Consider the following 21,627-nt stretch of genomic DNA (forward strand, 5'->3'; position numbering starts at 1 on the left):
AAGGACACGTCAATAATAACTCTTGTTTTTAATAAATTAAAAACAAGAGCATATTTATATTATATATTTAGTAAGGCATACCAATATTATATTTATTTTATACTTTATTGTACACAAAAAACTACATTGTTGTAATTTATTTTGAATATATATATATATATATATATATATATATATATATATATATATATATATATATATATATATATATATATATAATGAGGGAGACTTTGTACAAAAGTCGATTGCTTGGGTCGATACCTCTGTCCCATTTGTGTTTCTACTGTGAAGCAGTTGTGTTTGCGTGACTGTGTTTCGGTTTGAAGGGTGGGGTATGGCGTGGAATTACAGGATACAGAGGAATAACATCTGAGTCCTCAGGAATCGCAACGCATGGGGGGTATCATGGGCGAAACAGTATACTCTATTATGTCCATGGTACTGTTCATGGTTATAGGCGACGGTTACCACTTTCCATCAGGTGGGCCGTCAGCTTGTTTGCCATTGTAAGTTGTATAAAAAAAAAATAATAATTGTAAATAAATAAATAAAATAGGCGATCTTAACTCTGTAAGAATACTCTTCTAGCAAACTCTGATTAGAAAGGAGCATTAATTACCAGCAGGCAGTGTACGTACAATATATATTATACATAAAAAAAATACATTTATATAAAATTAGATCTGATACAAGTACCTTTAAAAAGCACGCACAACGTTCAAAATTCATATTTTAATGTAATAATTACCAGTTTAACTAACGTATAAATGATCGAGAAAGCTCGATTAGTTTCGGGACCACCCGGGACCCTTTTTCAATTGTTGTATGCCCATTATATAAGCGCATCACTTCGAAACGGCTACACTTATTTGGATAATTCTTATTTTGTTGTATTTGTAATTGTTAAGTTTAAGTTAAGTAGGTTTATATGAAAGAAAATGTTTGAATTTTTTTATAAAACAGTGAAAAATTACACCGGCAAGAAAGCAGGACGAGCAATTTGTTGACAATATTCAATAATCGCAGTGACTGTATTAAGACTGATGATCGTAAACATATGTAAATGTTCACTTATTGGCTCCAAGAATCAACCCGATAAATCTTCTATCAGCTGTAAAACTTCTAGCATTAGTCATAGAATAAAATGATTTACCTGCAACACCAGAGGAAATTGCAAGTATACTGTTTTTTTAAGAACAAAATGCTCTTATTTTGAAGGTTTCTATATTGTATTTATTAGCATATATTAAATAAGTTTTAATGTAATAACTAACGGATTAACAGATAAAAAATGGACTTTGATAGACTAATGATGAAAAATATCGCAGTTAAACGAAGTTATACGATAGATACGTTTTCGTTACCGCATGCATAAAAAGAACGAGATCGTCGACTTGGTTGTGAATAATGGAAAGACCTCTATCGACAGATTCGTTCACCACTTCACTAGGGAGATTGGCACTCTTACAGCAAAATAACGCGATTAATACACAGAACGTTAGAACGCCGCTGTCGTGTGCAGACTTGACGGTTTACAGCTTGACGGCAACATTGTATAATAATAATAATTTATTGCAACCGTAAATTATGTGTTATAAAATAAAACGTACATGTTTAATTTGAGTTTCAATTTAACATACAATGTTGTTTATGACATCTGAAATTAAGAAGAGTACAAATTTATTAAAAGCGAAACGGTTGCCGCCGCATGCCACTGTTGAACGCATTTGTTGCTATCCCGAAAATTTTAGTAATAGAATATATATTTATTTTAAGAGACTTGTTTATCAGATCCTTTAGTCTTAATTTTTTATGATCCTACAGTTTTATTCGAAATGTAAGCAACTATGTAAGGAATCCATCCGTTTATGACAACAATGTAGAAATTTTCATTGTAAATGTAATTTATGGAATTATTTAAAATTATCTTATCAATGACAATAATTTGCATGCCATTATAGCTTCGAAAATTATAAATGTGATAAACTACTGTAATTACATTTTGTACGAAAAAAAATGTATTAATATTATTTGTCCACACTGCCCGTTGGTACTCAGGATTTGCTGGAAGAGAATTCTTACAGAGTTAAGCTCGCCTGTTGTTCATCTTTATTAAATTTAAATTGTATGATTGTAATTTATTGTGTACAATAAAGTATAAATAAATAAATTTGTAGGTTTCTGATATCGTGATCAAAGAATGACCACCACTTATGCCCACAATTGTAGGCATTTCATATAGATGCCACCATTTCATTTGACGAGAACTTCATGAAGGCTAAGTGTGACAAATACCATGATCTAGCCTAAAAGGTTACAGAAATGTGAGGAGTGAGATCTACTGAAATTGTTTCCATGGTAATATCAACAAATTTTGTTCGACGGTACAGAAAATAGTTGATTCTTAGTATTACTCGTTGATTAAACAAAGAGGTGTTAATACACTATTTTTCGCCATGACTTTTCTGTACGAATCTCTATCCAATTTCGATAGACAATAACTACGAAGGCCTAATATCGGGGTAGCCAACCGCTCCGTGTGTTAAACGCTTTATGCTAAAAAAGTAACATTACTGGGTTGCAATTCACCAGTTGTAATGTTTCGTGGAATTCCCTATGCTTTTACTTATTCCTTATTTATACCGAGAAGTAGCAATGCGTTCTATATTTTTAAACGTCTTAAAAGGTGGATATTTTTAATTCATCTGTATTTTTTTCTGTGAATTCTGAATGACTTTTGTTAGGTAATTCTTTTTGATATTGACATGATTTATTTCCGTCTACGTTTCTTGTTAATTTTGTCATCTTTGACTTAGATCTTTTTTTTTATGCAACTTAAAATTAAAGCAAACAAGCTGACAGCCCACCTGATGGAAAGTGGTAATCGTCGCCTGTGGACATGAGCAGTACCATAGACATAACAGAATATACTATTTCGCCCATGATACCTCCCATGCGTTGTCATTTCTGAGGACTGAGATGTTATTTCTTTGTACCTTGTAAATTCACTATATCCCACCCTTCAAATCGAAGCACAGCCATGCTTCATGGTAGAAACACGAATGGGACAGACTTGGGCACCAGCAAACGACTTTTATACAAAGTCTCCTTCTGGTAAATCAATTCCTCTTGTTTATGAAAAAGGTTTTAAAATTATAAAAAATGGAAGAAATGGCAACACATAAAAACTTGCATCTTATAAAAAAAAACTGACGTAAAATTTTTTATAACCCATAAATATATTTCTGCTGGATGCCATATATTACTTGCAGTATATAAGGCTTAGAACTGCTGTGCGGTCTAGATAGAATGGGCCAACACTTTTTTCCCGTGAGTGTCGTAAGAGATGACTAAGAGAAATAAATAGTCGAGGAATAGTCAGCAGCGCCCCTCTTAAATCATCGCTAAAAGCCAAATTGCGGTTACCAATTTGCCTGCCAAGTATGGTAACTACTTTTAAACATAATTTTAAGTCTAGTATTAATAAAATAGATTTTATTATCTGTTATCACATGGATTTGAATTTATAGTAAAAAAAAAAGAACTATATAATAATATTATAAAGAGGAAAGATTTTATTTTCTGTATGTTTGTTTATTTATTTGTAATAGATAAATTTAAAAATTACGGTTGAGTAGTTTTCAAAATTCTTTCACTTATATAAAGTTATATTATCAATGAGTTTGTGTTATTTTACATATATATAACATTTAAAAAGAAATGGAAATTTCTATAAAAATTAAAATAATGTAACGCAAAGTATCAAAAATGCCTACTAAAGCTAATAAAAAATACTAATTTATCTTTCTATCTATCTGCCCTTGAAAAGGCGAGCTGGATCGCTAGCACTGAATAAACTAAATACTATGATATAATCTACACAATTCATAAACAATAATTTTATTTTATTTCCTTGGTTCGTCGAACGATCGATAATAATGTAACTCGACATGCAAGCCAGTAATCAAGCAATGCCTTAATTAGACCACGTAATCCATTCGATTTTGGATTTAGTTATTACAGTGATAGATATCAAATTTGACAATACAAAACAAACAACTATATCGGCGATCTAAAACTTGGCTCGTTGATTGTAAAATCTATATTATTCTATGAATGTTTAATTTTTAATACAGAAAAAAAAAATCGGTCAAATGCGAGTTTAACTCACAAGCGAAGAGTTCCGTACACACATGAATATCAGATTTTTTTTTATGAAATATATAAGTACTTAATAGTTATTAATACTACAATTCAAAAATGGACCGCATAACTAAGTTTATTTTTAGACGTTTTGTGATAATTTCTCAAAAACGGTACTAGTTGCAAACTCTGTTTTGATATTCCTGTGATTTTCACTTATATCTTTAAAAACTGTAATTACTTCAAATTTTTCATTTTACAAATTTCGGATATAAAGTGGAGAGAGATGGGATATTTTCTTTTCTCACAATTTTGATTATAAACAAAAAACTAAGCTGTATTCAATAAATAAAAACAATTTGAAAATGTACAAATGAAGCCCTTTTATGTAATATTTTCAACTTGGACTAGCCAATTTTGAAATAATGAGTACTCTGTGATAGTAGTAATACGTAATTTTTAATTATTTATAATTCAATATATATGTAAACTATTCCAAATTTCATATCGATAACATTAACAGTTGCTGTAACAGAAGGACGGACACATAGACAAAGTCGCACAATAAGGGTTTCTTTTTACCTTTTTGATATGGAACCCTAAAAATGGAATTTTATATTCGTTATCATTATTTTTGTAAGGACTAACCTTCCAAATAACTTATTAACTATTAAAAAATCGATATAATAGCTTTAAATGTAGCGTAGTCGTAATCATCGTTTCAGATTGTTTATATATTGATATTACAGCTATATAATGTTTATAATGAACCACACCTTGGCTCATTCTATGCCGGGACCACACGGCGACTTATTTGTCTATTAACACTTTACTGTACCCAAATATTCCATACCATATACCAGATCAGCCGTCGTCCACTGCTGAACATAGGTCTCTCTAATGGGGTGTTTTACCAGTAGTTGTCACGCTTGGCAGGCAGATTGGCAACCACAGTTAGGCCTTAGAGATATTTTAAGAAGGACGCCTTACAACATCCACGGGAAAGGAAGGGGTGGTCTATTCTATGCCGGGACCACATGGCGAATACAAATATTACTTTATTATAAATTATTTTAAACAAAGATGTACAATAGGCGAGTTTTCCCGTGACTGTCGTAAGAGATGACTGAGGGAATTTATTGGACGAAGGATGGCCAGCAGCGTCTTTCCTAAAGGATCAACAAAGCCTAACTGCGGTTGCCAACACGTCTGACAGGCGTGGCAACTACTGGCAAAACCTCCCTACTTATGGGAAGGTCTGTGTTTAGCAGTGGACAGTGATATGGTGATGAAGATGATGATGATGAGTACCTATTAATAGATCTTTTATTATATAACGTCTATGCTAATTAGAGTTTCTGTTATCAGCTGACCAAAATGTTTTAATACGGGACTTTTATTATTTTTATATTTTTTGTACTTTTTCTATAATAATAGTATAATAATACTATTTCAATTTGTTTTTATATCACTGAGATGACAAACAAGCATACGGCTCATCCAATTGTATGCGGTTAGAGTAGTCTATGAACGCCTGTGTTAGATATTTATTTTAAATTATATAAATTTTCTTAAACATCACGTGTCAAAATGTGTACCTACATTTATTAATAAAAATCAGACTAATTACATTAAATATAATAAAATATTAAAATTGTTATTATACCAAATTTTGTAATGAATTATTCTTGTAATGTATATAAAATTACACTAATTTATATTTTAATTTTTAAATTATTTATTATCATGATACTTAATAAAAAGTAATGAAATTATAAGAACACGTGATCTCATTGATTTGTTCACTCGAATTCGGCCCTGTAGATATAAAAGATTATTATTTGGGTGGGGAGACACTTGTTGTCCAACCGTTGAACAGAGCGGAGCTCCCTGACGTGTCAAGAGTGAACAAGTACAGTAAACCACGTGGTCATTATATAAAATATATCACAATTATTGTTGATGGAAGTCCTAAAGAAACTATTTTATTTGTATTGATTGGTACATAGAAACTGCATTATTTTTTAATCAAAATGATTAGTTTTGCTACGTTTGACGTCGATCGGTGCTTTTTTATAAAACAATATCTACTTTTGTATTTTTTTTTTCTCTTTCCCTCGAATCTTTACTTTGATATATTAGTCTTTTTTTGCACAATATATTTATTTATTATTAACTGTATTCATATACGAATAATATTCAAAGCGTGAGAAGAATAAATAACGCGCTGTTATTCTCTTACTCAACCACCATGCAAAGTATCAAAGGTAGATACAGCCCTGCAAAATAATATTATGAAAGAAAATACTTCAAACGTTTGAATTTTGTGTATATAAGCAATCCATCATAATATATCCAACGCTAAAACGTAATTAGCTAAAAGCAATTTTAGACACACCTCACACAAACAAGGATATCTGATTTCTTTGCATCTGTACATTAGAGGAACCTTTGTTTTGTTGTTTTTAGCAATTTTCCATGAATTCATTAATTTTATTATTATTATATTGTATATATCTTATAGCATGGTAGAACACGTAAAGTGAGACAAAATCCCTAAGACTTAAGAGTTTGATACCGCTTGTAAGCCAGGGATCATCAACAATTTTCATAGCTCGTCGTTGCGCTGAGTTGAAGGGTTCAAGCTAGTATCTAGGTGCTCCCTTCTATAAGTGACAGCTTAGTCTATTCTAATTCTCAAATTCTTCAGGGTTGGAAACGTGTACGTGATACCCTTAATGTTGCAGGCGTCAATAAGTTAGAGTAACCGTTTACTATCAGACGGAATGTATGCTTGTTTGTTATCTTTGTGATATATTTTTTTTAAATTATTTTAAATAACTATTATTTAAAAAAAAAACAGACTCTTGTTTAGATATAATAAAAAGTTAGATAAACACAGATGTACATAAACACTTCATTGTCTCAAGTTTAATTTTTTTCATGTTACGTCCAAATACTTTTAGATCCCTTTATAAAAACCCACAATTTCTCAAGTTTCAATCATAAAAGTGCGAACGCAAAAACATCCGGCGAAAATTTCGCATCGCAATTCGTATTTGGCGAATTGTTTCGGCTGATCTATTTTACCAGTGGCTTTTGCAAACAATAGCAACGGTTCGAGTACTCCGCCATAATAAATTGAACTCGTGAATTTTGAACAATGATAATATTCATTGCATCGCTTTAAGTGGTTTCCTATTGTTAAACAAATTGCTAACTCATTAATCTAAAAGCACTGATTGTCCCAATGTCTTCTAATCTCTAATTATAATAATTAGCTTTGTTATTAATTTGTAGCATTGAGGCAGACTTTGTACAAAAGTCGTTCGCTTGGGCACCTCTGTCCTATTCGTGTTTCTACCGTGCAGTAGTTGTTTCGGTTTGAAGGATAGGATATTGCAGTGAATTTACAGGGTACAGAGGAATAACACCTGAGTTCTCAGGAATGGCAACGCATGGGGGGTATCATGGGTGAAACAGTATACTCTGTTATGTCCATGGTCTCATGTCTATGTCGACAGTTACCACTTTCCATCAGGCGATTCGTCAGCTTGTTTTCTATTCTAAGTTGCATATAAAAAAAAACCTTTTTCGATCAGCCGTTAACTGTCCATTGCTGAATATAGTCTCCCCCATAAGAAGAGTTTTGCCAATAGTTGCCATGCTTGATAGGTGTGTTGGCAACTGCAGTTAGGATTTGCTGATGTTTTAAAAGGAACGCTGCTGCTCATCACTCGATCATTAAGTTCCCTTAGTCGCGTCTTACGACACCCACGGAAAAGGAAGAGGTGGCATATTCTATGCCGGGACCTCAAGGCAATTTGTAGCACTAATATGTATAAAACCAGATACGACATTTAAATTAAAAAAAGAAGCGCATATTCTTTCTTCAAATGCCGGTAACATATCTACAAGTTTTCTAATGTTACGGATCCTTATGAGGGGCGGTCTTACTATCAGGTGAACTACATTCTCGTTTACTCTCCTATGTTACAAAATAAACCTGAGATGAACAAAATAGACTAAAAATCAGCATTGTAAATTGAACATTCTGCCACAGTACAAATAGTCTTCATAAAAGTAATTCTTCATGCTGCAATTTTACTAAATAATGCACATATAATATTTCTTAGCGTAAATCATCAACAATCTACGAGTCAAACGTGTCGAAATTTTCTTATAAATCTTATTGAAATATAATGTCTAGACACAAAATTTCATATTCGAAGTAAATATTAGATTCTAATTTTCTCTTGTCCTAGAATAATTACATTTAGCAATAATTATTTACATTAAAGTTAGTTATTTTAACTAGCTTATATGCGCGACTTCGTCAATGTGACTGGGATATCTTCGAGACCGGCATAAAAAGTATAGTTATATATATATATATATATATATATATATGTCTACCAAAGTTCATGGTGATTGATTAAAACTGTAAGAGGTAACTAAAATTAATGTAAAAAGTAATGTAAATTTTACTTTCAGATATATAATATTGGTAAGGATTTTCAATCAACTTCAAAAAGCAGGAAGTTCTTAATACTTTTTTTTTTTAATTTTTTTAAATGTTTAAAGAAAGTAATATTATCCATTTAGCTTTGTTATCAAAACAGTATTATATAAAATCAAGGAATAAAATCTTAAGATAAAAAAAATATTCAATAGGTACTTTTAATAACTTTAAATAATTGTGTAATTTTTTTATATCACAAAGGTCGCAAACAAACATACAGCTCGTGTAATGGTAAATGGTCACTGTAGCCGACCCTGGCACTCGGTGCACGTTGCCGACCCTGATGAAATAAAAAAAAAAGAAGAAATTAAATGTTAATATAAATAAAAGGTAGATTAGGTATGAAAGTACTGTTTTCATTTCATAATTTTGAATTTTATAATAACGCATCTTATTTTGATATAACTCAGAGAATATTTCGCTACATTAACTAAATACACTTGTAACTACAACAAACGGTCTGACATAAAAGTATGGAGGATAAGAAATTAAACTCGCATATTTCTTGGTACAACCTAATGACTTTACATATTTACCAACCCTTTTTGTAAACATTCAAATAGTAAAGTGGAAATATTTATATGGATATCATTTCTGATTATTTTTCATAGAATTTAAATATCTAGATATCATACATATATATGTTGATTCAGCATCATCAGTATATCATCTGTCTAACTGTCTAGTGCTGAACATAGTGCTCCCCTTTGGGGGGTTTTGCCAGTAGTTGTCACGCGGTTTGGCAACCGTAGTTAGGCTTTGGTGATATTTTAAGAGAGACGCTGCTGTTCATCCCTCGACTATTATGCTCCCTTAATCACCTACTACGACATCCACGGAAAAGGAAAGGGTGGCTTATTCTAAGTCGGGACCAGACGGAAAGAAAATATCAATAGATATATTCTCAATATTTCGAGATACAAATACAAGAAAAAATAAACATAAAATAAATATACAGGTAAAGAAGATTCATTATTTAGTAAAGATAAAGGCAAGACCGAAACGTAACCTGACGTCTAACCAATAAATATTTATTACACCATCAAATTACGAAACGGGACGTGACTACGGCACTGGCGTTATCCAACATTTTCTTATGACGTGGAGAGAACATTTTTGACAAATGGGAAAGAAAGGGAAAACGGGATTTCTAATATAAATCTCTCGTCAAAGTAAACATTGTTATAAAAGCGACAGGTGGAAGAAAATTGTATTACTGTATAAAGATGTAGGTATATATTACGCGGTCATGTCTCAACATAGGTATGCATGTTTTAGATGTCAACAAAAAATCCTAAGTGCCGTTCCGTTTTACGACAAGTATAAAGTTAGGCATCGTACGTACCGAGTTTAAAGCACTTAAAACTTGTTCTTTTTATGTAAAAAAACGGAGAATGGAGAGTGCATTGGATTTTGTTCTTACACTCGTATTTATGTGTTACTAGCTTTTACCCTCGACTTCGTCCGCGTTATCGGGATATGTTTACTAACCTAACTAAATCTCAATATAGTACGTGTATACTAAATTTCATAGTAATTAATTGAGTTACTATGGCACTATATAAGGTAACAAACATACTCACTTTCCCATTTATAACATTACTAAAGACGTCTCATTAGATACTACTTAGGTCTGTAATTATAATTCTCAATAATGGTTGAAAAATTATTCATAGAACCATTAAAATATCAATTATGCAGTAAGATACTTTTTGTTTTTAAAATGTTTAAAAGATAATTTTGAAATAGGTGCCATATTTTCAATATATTGAAATACGAGGTTTGTCCGGAAAGTACGTATAAAAGTTTTTTAAAAATTTTATTTTACAATTATTCAGGTAAATCAATTTTATCCCCTTCAAAGTACTCCCCCTGTGACATAATGCACTTGTGCCAACGCCGTTTCCACTGTGAGAAGGCTCCTTGAAAGTCCTCTGGTTGTAGGTTTCTCAGCTGCCCCGTCGTAGCTTTTTTTATCTCATTTATGTCCCCCAAATGCCGCCCCCGAAGTACCAATTTGGTTTTTGGGAACAAGAAGAAGTCACACGGGGCCAAATCCGGCGAATAGGGGGGGTGTTCGGTCACCGTAATGGAATTTTTACTCAAAAACTCACGGACAACAAGAGAGGTGTGGGCAGGGGCATTGTCGTGGTGAAGAATCCAACGCCCCTCTCGCGCCAATTCTGGACGAACTCGTGCCACACGAGCTTTGAGGCGTCTGAGCACATCGACGTAGAATTTTCCATCAACTGTCTGGCCTGGAGGGACGAATTCTTGATGGACAATCCCCCGAACATCGAACTCTTTCTCGGCCCTCTCTGAATCTTTTTAGCCACTTGTGGACGGTTGGTTCCTTCACAGCATCATCCCCATAAACTGTTCTGAGATCGGCAAAAATTTCACGGCCATTCTTGCCGAGTTTCGAGAGAAACTTGATTACGACGCGCTGCTCTTCAACGGAAGCGGGCTCCATGCCGACGGGGTTTCGTTAAGAGGTAACTTCACAGATGGCGTGACAAGCCAGTTCGCACCGCACGGCGGTCAGACCAGAACTGAAGCATTGTTAGGGACATAAGGAAGGGGTCCTGCGCTTACCTGGCCTCCCCACTCCTCTTTCTCGCATTCCAGAACACTTTTATACGAACTTTCCGGACAGACCTCGTAGATTACATGTCAAATACGTATTTGGTAATACGCAACAGGTATGTGTATTAGATCACTAGCAGATTTATGCAATTTACCATAATCTTATTTGTCATAATCAAAATTTGTCATAAATGTAGTTTGACATAATCTTATTTGTTATAAACTCAGTTTGCCATAATCACGTCTCCTTATAATTGTAACTTTTCTTTAATACCAAACACGAGTATGTACAAAAATTTGAAACATCATTATGAAGTACTAAGTCTATTTTAAAAAGTATTCCAACAATAATATAAATATACAATTCCTATAAAATATTTCATCTTTATAAAATATACGTCTACTCCAGTGAAGTGTTAGATAGGTTTGGCCGCATCCCAAATTTGCTGCACCTACACAGAATATCATTTTTCCAATATGCATGTAGTGCAATGGCACTTTTTAAAGTTGTCATCAAAAATCTTTCAATTCCAACGCAGAGTTTGACAATGGAAAAAAATTGAACGTTATTTCGATTTCATGTATTTTCAATGAATGGAAAAAAATATTTACTGAGAAAAAAAACTCATGTTAATGAATGGAAAAAAATATTTACTGAGTTTACTGAGTTTTTTTAATGTAAATAGCCCAATATTTTTATCAATTAGAAATTGATTTTTTATAGGTTATTTACTTCAGAACCTACTGATGTCACATTTATCTTTTATCTTGTTTATTGTTGTGAAATTTTTGTTTCAGTTGTTACGATTAATTTTATTATGTTTTTGAATTACTTTATTATTTACATTACATAGAATGTGCTTTTCTATCTAGATTATTGCATTTTTGTTGAAATATTAATATTAATTAATTTAAATATTGTTAATATTTACTTACCAGAGCGACATTTTGTACAAAAGTCAATTGCTTGGGTACCTCTGTCCCATTCGTGTTTCAACCGTGAAGCAGTTGTGTTTGCATAGCAGTGTTTCGGTTTGAAGGGTTGGATATGGCGTGAATTTACTGGGTACAGAGGAATAACACATGAGTCCTCAGGAATGGCAACGCATGGGGGGTATCATGGGCGAAACAGTATACTCTGTTATGTCCATGGTACTGCTCATGTCTATAGGCGACGGTTACCACTTTCCATCAGGTGGGCCGTCACCTTGCTTGCCATTCTAAGTTGTATAAAAAAAACTAATACTCATACATCGACACTCAATCTTAATGACGTCATACTAATCTGTCGCGGTTGAGATAACTTAAGTATGTAAAAGCTTTATCTTATTCGATAAGGATCTACGGTTTAAGGGATCAACATACAGGATACGAGACTTATGTAGGCTCCGTTTGATGGATTAAAGATGTCGTATAGACAGCGTTAAGTAGCGCCTCAATCAAGAAATCTCTAGTAAATATTGCGATGTTGTTCGAGTCTTTGTAAGTGCTTGTTGTTTATCGAAGCGCGTGTGAATAAGTTATATGGATAGAAACACGATCAATAGTTTATATATTATTATGATGTAAAAAAGTAAAGTAAAAATGTTTTTATTAGCAAAGCTTGTATAAGTATAAAATTTATCAATAATTTCTACATTAGGCTGAGCCTCTCTTGTAGGAAATAGGGTTTGTACTACCATATATATGCTTACAGAAATTAACATAGGCTTTCTAGTTGTACTAATTTATATAAAGCAGTAATTTTTATTTAGATCTCGCCATTAATGAATTCATAAAGATTTGTGCATTTTTTTATACCACTGAGATGGCAAACACGCATACGGCCCACCTGATGGTAAGTGGTTACCGTAGCTTATGAATGTCTGCAATACCAGGGGTAATACGCGCGCGTTGCCGACCCTGAAGAAACCTCTTTTCCCCCCTTTTGAAGATACATGCTGTAGGACGTGTATTGGTAATTATTATGTAGTGCGAGAGTGTATATGTATGTGCATATTTGAGCGTGAGTGTGCGTGCGTGCATGCGTGCGTGTGTGCGTGCGTGCGTGCGTGCGTGCGTGCGTGAGTGCGTATTATGCTATATAATGACTTTTTGCTCGCTATTTTCTCGCATGGATTTTAGAAGGAGGAAAATCAATGAAACATTTCACTTCTAGTTGGCATATCGAGATTGCAAAATTACAATATTTTAAGGTTTCTATTTTATACCACGAAGGCGGCAAACAAGCCTACAGCCCGTTTAATGGTAAACGGTTACTGTAACCTATGAACGTCTATAACACGAGGGGTGTCACGTGCGCGTTGCCGACCCAACTTTAAGATAAAAATAAAATATTAAAATTCTTCAAGAATACAACTGTGAAAACTGTATCCGATTTGGTGCAAGAGTTTTTGCATGGTGTTGGAACGAACATACAGACATGGAAATTTTTCCTAAAAATATTGTTTTGCCATCTATTAATCTTATTAAAACCCATCGTATTATCTTTTCTTAAATATCTCTTATGTACATATATAATTTAGTTACAATATTATTATATTAGTAAGATTACGTTATGACTATCAATAAACCTCGTCTTTGTTCGCTTAGATGAAAAGGACTGAGAAATAGTTGTGTACCAAATTTTAACAATTTGAACATTTGGAATACATTTCTATAGCGATTTGTTTTTGTTTGACCATTTTCTTTTATTTTCAATGAACATCTAAGATAAAATCATCTTTTCACAAATTTTATCGTGTTTTTTTTTGATATTTTTAATAGATGAACGTTCAGAAATAATTCATTCATTACTTAAAATCAAACCTTAGATTTATGCTTATTTTTATTTAACAAACAGACCCTTGTCAAACGGATGACAGCGAAAAAAAATGGCTTTAATATTTTTGTATTCCCTAAAGTAGATAAACGAATGCCTGCAATATTAATTTATATTCAATTTCAAGTAGAACCTTTTGTTAGAGACTGACGGAACGATTATGTAAGTTATATTTGTTTGTATTACATAATATTTACATCAATTTTACATTCTAACATCACACCAGGATTCTTGCGGACTAGTTACTGAATTTTAAATTCTTCAAATATAAGCTTTTACTGACGATTGTGTTCGTTTGACCGGGATATGTTTTTTGACTAAAATTGAAATAAAAATAGCCTATGTCTTTTTTTATTCCATATAGTATACAAACCAAAATTTTATAACAGTTACGTAATATGGCCGTTTAAGTATTAAACGTGAAAGGGAGTTACAAAACAGACAAAATTTACTTTGTATGCAAGTCAGTCAATGTATCCCGATACATTCTAACAAAGTTTATGTTTGTATGCAACTTAAAATGGCAAATAAGCTGATGGCCCACCTGATGGGAAATGGTAACCGTCGCCATTACATTTTGCTCATAAAAAATAAAACCTGCGACATATATTTATATAAATACCAATACTATACTTACAATATATATATATATATATATATATATATATATATATATATATATATATATATATATATATATATATATATATATATATATATATATATATACATACATCGTTTACAATTATTACCATCTTTATATTAGCCCTTAACAGTCCAATACTGAACATAAGCCTGCCTCTTGTGGTGTTTGTCAGTAGTTGCCACGTTTGGCATGCGGATTGGCAATCGCAGTTATGTTTTGATGATATTTTAAAAGGGACGCTGCTGCCCATCCCTCGCCTTCCCTCTGTCGTCTCTTAAAACACTCACGAGAAAAGATGGGGTGGCCCATTCTATGGCAGGACCACATAGACCAATAAATTTCCTTAATATCCTTTTACGACACCCACGAGAGAAAAAGAGGTAGTCTATTTTCGTATCAAATTTCGGCAAAATCTTTTCGGTCGTTTAAACGTAATTGAATAACAAGTAACAAACAGGTAAACGTCTTCACAAATTTTCATCTTTATAATTTCAAATATTAATAAGATTCTTTGGTTATAAATGTACCAATTAAGTTGAGAAGGCATAATTTTACTCTATTTGTCCCACTAGTGTCATCGAATTATAGTCAAAATTCGTTCCTATGGCGAGCTAGAAATAACTTTAATACTTTTTTAAAACTCTTAATATAGATCTATTTTCGAAAAATATAATATCAGTGAGAGACCAACTGAGTATGCAATTTTTTTATTCTTAGTCAGTTTGAATGACTATTGTATGGATAAGAAGGCCATATTTTAATCAAATATTTACATTTAATTGTTACTTTGTATTTTATTCAACATTATTTTATTTTTGTTTTCACTCCTCTTGTTTGTTCGTATTTGTTTTTGTTATCTCCTTTTTTGTTTCTTTGTGTACAGCGCCTTGTATCTACATTGTTGCTACTTATGAAAACCTTTTAGTAGCTTATTTTGTGATCCTAAACTGTATTTTTTGCTTTAATGTAGCCCTGGTTTTCCTATGAATAAATAAATAAATAAATAGTAAACAAAGCCACCTGAAATCACAATTAACTTTCCTTAATTCAATACACGTCAAATTACATACATGTTTTATGTATGTAAATTTAATTATTGGTTCTGACGTAAACGAGCTGCGGTTACCGTGTGAATTTGAATGTAAAGACTCTAAAGACGTTACATATAAAAGCTTATACGAAATGAATGATGGTTGAAAAGATTATAGATTTTTTTTATTCATTAGCTTTTAATTTCGTCTGCGTGATAGGGGAGATAAAAAGTAGCCTGTCCTTTTCTCTCCCATTTAATACGTATATACCAAGTTTTATAGTGATTGGTTAAGTCATTAAGGCGCTAAGTGGTCATAAACCAATTACCCCAATAGAGGGATTTGATAAATAGTTGCTACGCTTGGCAAGCGGGTTTACAAGCGCAATTGGGGCATAAGTTTTGGTGATATTTAAAAAGGCATATTGCTACCTATCCTTCAACTATAGTTGCCTCTTATTAGAAAAACTAAGATAAATTAATGAGTGATATTTGGTACATAGTTACATCTTACTTTTAAGATTGGTACTAAAATTATAAATAAAACAGGTCACTTTGTATTCACTTAACCTAAGCCTGTAAAGTTTTTGAAATTTTTTAATAAGCTATTTTTAAGCCCATATCGCGTCCCACTGCTGGACAAAATGGACTCCTTGTTATGTCTCCACGTTTCATTATTTAGAGCATAAATAAGCTCTTAGGACTCATACAATTAAAAAACAATATATTTTATGCACATCTTTTTGAATCCTTAGCGCATCATTGTATATATGTATACATATATACATATATAGTGTTTTTAACCGACTTCAAAAAGATGGAAGTTCTAAATTCGATTATATATATTTTTTTTATATTCGTTACTTCACAACTGTTGAACATTTAATTTTTAAGTTTGTACTATGTCAGATTTTCATAGGACATATCTTGTATTTTATATCATAAATACATATATCGTCATAGTCGTAGAATACTGACGGATCTATATATGTAATATTTGTCAGATCCGTCAGTATTCTACGACTATGACGATATATTTTATTACTGAATCCTGCTATTTACAACAACAATTTCATCATAAACGAATTTTGAATATTTTATGAAAGGATATATTTACAGATTGGCCCGATAGAAATGTAGTTTTTAGAAATTATTATTTTTTTATACAATTTAGAATGGCAAACAAGCTGACGGCCCAGCTACCATGGACATAACAGAGTATACTGTTTCGCCCATGAAACCCCCCATGCGTTGCCATTCCTGAGGACTCAGGTATTATTCCTCTGTACCCTGTAAATTCACGACATATCCCACCCTTCAAACCGAAACACAGCCATTCAAACACAACTGCTGCACGGTTGAAACACGAATGGGACAGAGGTTACAAATGACTGATTTTGCTATAATTGACGTAGTGTTTTGTGAAATACATATTAAATTATTAATTAGTAATGTAAGCTAATGTATGGTAGAATTAACAGCTTATATATATATATTTATTCTAGATATAAGCTGTTACTTCCAAATGTAATGTCAAAATAAATAAATAAATAGACTTACATTATTGCATAACTCTTACATTATTTTGCTATCTCTTTTTTTATTTTTCAATAATGAAAATATGCAAAATTCTACAGTTATTATATTAATTACAGTTACATAATTATAATATCAGTTATTCTAGTTTACAATTAGTAACTTAACATACAAATTATAATTCTGAGTCAACCTCGTTTAATAACGTCTAGACACGTAAATTTTTAAATAGTATCGTATAATCGATGGATATGAATAGGAAACTGATATTATAGATTTTTATGGAATTTAAATTAATAAAAATTAAATTAAATTAATAATAATTAAATATCTATAATAGATTTAAATTATATACTTGTCATGGGTAAGTAGATATACGAAAATTTACGGGGCTGCATATATATATGCTGAAAATAAGAAACACTGATATTAGGAAGAAAACCAAAATAAAAGATGCTCTTCAGCATAGTATGAAACAGAAGTGGAGATGGGCAGGTCATATAGTGAGGTACAAAGATAAAAGGTGGACTCTCCAAACAACAAAATGGCGAGGCCCAGCAGGAAAAAGAAATGTTGGAAGACAAAGAAAGAGATGGGCAGATGACATAATAAAGATAGCAGGAAAAAATGGACAAGTATTACTATAGATAAGGAGAAGTGGAAAAAGATGGAGGAGGCTTTTACCCTTGGGGACCACGGAAGTGGATAAAAGGCTATAATAATAATATAATAATATATATATGCTATATATATTTAATACATATGTACGTGCATACAGTTATTTTCAATTGTATTTTACGTTCAATTTTAACTGAACTGAAAATTAAATATATAATGTACCTGTATGAAATGGCCAATGGATAAATTCAATAATTAATATTTGCGTGCCATTTGATGTGGCGAAACATAATGGACATCTTATAAACTTCATAAATGCGACACCTTTTCTACAATGTTTCTAGCAAATAAATTTCATTTCATTTCTAGATATTATTGAGCTTATCTTTAGCTGTACGGTTTTTACCTTTGAACATTCTAGGGTTTTCTTTCAGCTTTCCAAAGGTTGACTATTTTTATTTTTTTATTTTTTTTTTTTTTTTTTATACAACTTAGAATGGCAAACAAGCTGACGGCCCACCTGATGGAAAGTGGTAACCGTCGCCTATAGACATGAGCAGTACCATGGACATAACAGAGTATGCTAATATGATAAAATAGGTGAATTTTATTATTCATTAGTACGCGTTAACTTTTGGAGTTACCAGTTAATTTAAAAAATAAATTTTACACTCAATAGCTCAGTTATTGAGAAATATTACATTCATATGCTATTCAACATCGTGATACAACTACAACCGAAACCGCGGGATAAAGCTAGTGGTATTATAAATCGTGAATTTATTTTTAATTTTAAGTTGTTTAGTCAAGATTTAAACAGAAACGAAGCATGGTGACATGAACTTGCTTATGATAAATAGCGATACCCAAAATGTATATTGTTGCAGTATCCATTTAGGTTTAATGGATGAAAATGGAATGGGAACCCCGCTTGCGGTAACTGTATACGTCGGCGGGGCACCAGTGAGTGATGATAGGTGATGATGAACAAAATAAAATGTGTTTTTACGCATGATGCAAAAATTATAAAATAAAATAAATATAGAAGTTATAAAGGAAAAACTCATAATTATTTATCACACAAAATTGTATGAAACGCTTTTCTCGAAGCATTTGTAAGGAGACACTCTATCTATATATATGTATATTTTATTATGATGAAATTATTTTAATTTTTTGTGTAATAAGTTTTTATATTTGCACGCCTACAGTGTGGCAGAATAAGATTGGCCTATTTTTCTTGTAAAGGAACACCTATAAAAATGTGCCTTATTTCAGCAAATAAATGATTTCAATTTCAATATATAATCTAATGGATAGCCATAATGTTGATTTTTAACCTGTTTATATATAAATTGTAATTTATCCACTACTGAATATAACCGAATATTTACTTATTACAGATAAAATGCAAACCAGGAAACGTCAGAAAAAAAGAAGAGCAAAGCAAAACTGTGTAGTGCGATGGACGTGCCATACAAAAATGTAATCTAATCGTTGAGAAATAACGTTAAACATGGCATTTTCCTTTTGTCCAGCAATGGGCAGAGTTTCTAACAGAGATTTATTAGTGGTGGTTCTATTCTTGTTCCGGACAATAGTTTGTGACAGTCTCTGTCCAAAGTTTGCGGAGAAGCCACTTGAGACCAGAGTTCAAGATGCATCAATAGTTTTTAGGGCCGTGGTTGTACAAACACATTATCAGGTGAGTTCATTGTTATTTTTTCACTATAATATTTTTCTATATTTTTTATTACAAGCAATCCGACCCGATTTACCGAAAACGATTTTTGAAAATATTATGGTTATTATGTTAATATATGCTATTACTCGTTGGTAATGTATCTTTATATAAGTGAAACGTATTTTAAAAATGGTTGAGAAATTTTTGAAAAAACAAATTTTTTTTCTTTATAATATAAGTAAGATTTAGTCCACAACCTCGTACGCGTGGATATTGAAAGTAGACAGCCACTTCTAGATTTTTATTTTTTTATACAACTTAGAATGGCAAACAAGCTGACGGCCCACCTGATGGAAAGTGCTAACTGTCGCCTATAGACATGAGCAGTACCATGGACATAACAGACTAAACTGTTTCGCCCATGATACCCCCCATGCGTTGCCATTCCTGAGGACTCAGGTGTTACTCCTCTGTACCCAGTAAATTCACGCCATATCCCACCCTTCAAACCGAAACACAGCCATGCAAACACAACTGCTTCACGGTTGAAACACGAATGGGACAGAGGTACTCAAGCAATCGACTTTTGTACAAAGTCTCCCTCTAGATGGAGTATTGAGATAAAACTTGCAGCAGATTTTAAGTTAGACATTCATAAACACAACGTGGGTGGGCAACGTGCACATGACATCCTTAATGTTGCAGGCATCTATAGGCTACAGTAATCGTTTACCGTAAGACGGGCTGTATGCTTGTTTGCTGCCTTTGTGCTATAAAAAAAAAAAAAAAACTGAAAACTACATTCAGTTTAATACAGTAGTTTCATATAGAGACATATAGATATAAATTTTAAAAATGATTGTATCGACTTCTATTTCTCTTATTAAGACTCCCAATATTATTTTTTCTTAAATGACTTCTATTATTTTTTATTATTTCTAAAACAAATTACATACAAGGTGGGTAGACAGAATTAAATAATTATTTAATTTTACATTTTTAGGAACTAAATATGACAAAGTAGCCAATGTGCCACCTATTAGAAACTTGTAACTATCACCCTGTGACAGGAACCCATATCATAGACTATAGTATACTGGTATCACCCATGATAACTTTCATGCATGGGGGGGGGGAATTGTTAGTAATGCAGATTACCAGTCCTATTGCTAGGAATATACCCTGTCAGGTCGACCTTTCCGTGCCCCCCCTTGGGAACCATCATGCGGAATTACATATTCACGATGGGCTAACTGACTTGCCTTTCCATCCTCACCTATCATCCCTCACTGGTATCCTGCCGGCGTATACTGTTGACGCAGGTAGGGTAGCCATTGAATTATCTTCCATTAAAAAAAAACCTTCACGCGTTACCATTCCTGAGAAATAAGGTGTTATACCTGGATGCCCTGTAATTCCACTGCCATATCCCACCTTTCAGGCTGAAACATAGCCATGCAAATGCAACTTTTTCACGGTAGTAACACGACTTACGACACCCACGGGAACCATACGTATAAATAATTACAGATGTTAACAATATGAGTTACAGTATTTTAATAAAATTTCATAATTATGGATGGATGAAATCTAGAATTAACAAATAGGTTCTATGCAACTTAGAATAGCAATCAAACTGATGATCTACTTGATAAAAAGTTATACATATTTACTTAAACTGTAATACACAGTGAAACTATTTACATATGGCAGATTTAATACCGGACGGTATTCTTTACTTTTTAACTATTGGGCAAACGGAGAAATAAGTAGGCGGTGCATTATTGAATTGAGGAAATATAAAAAGTAATATTTAATATACTCAATTATTATAAACATATAAATATACTAGTATAAACATAATAAATGTATAAATAAGTGCATACATAAATAAATACTATAATACTAATACTATAATAAACAATTAACTGTATTGTTCTTTTTTTATCTCCTACTATTAATTATTGTTTCTTATTTTTATTTTTGGATTGTGTAATTTCAATGGAATGTATTATGTCTAATTATTATTTAAACACATATC

At 32.2% G+C, this 21,627-nt stretch overlaps 1 protein-coding gene across 1 annotated transcript in view; it reads left to right on the forward strand.

The window, feature by feature from the left end:
* Positions 1 to 21,627, forward strand: part of LOC113513854 (uncharacterized) — a 99,436-nt gene that overhangs the window by 4,841 nt on the left and 72,968 nt on the right. Inside the window, exon 2 of the mRNA XM_052898827.1 lies at positions 19,306 to 19,607. Coding sequence (XP_052754787.1) covers positions 19,419 to 19,607 — 189 coding nt within the window. The 5' untranslated portion in view covers positions 19,306 to 19,418. The remainder of the gene's footprint in view (positions 1 to 19,305; positions 19,608 to 21,627) is intronic.

Source organism: Galleria mellonella, unplaced genomic scaffold (assembly GCF_026898425.1).
Source record: "Galleria mellonella isolate WM207_F2 unplaced genomic scaffold, CSIRO_AGI_GalMel_v1 utg54, whole genome shotgun sequence".
In the NCBI taxonomy this organism is placed as follows: Eukaryota; Metazoa; Arthropoda; class Insecta; order Lepidoptera; family Pyralidae; genus Galleria; species Galleria mellonella.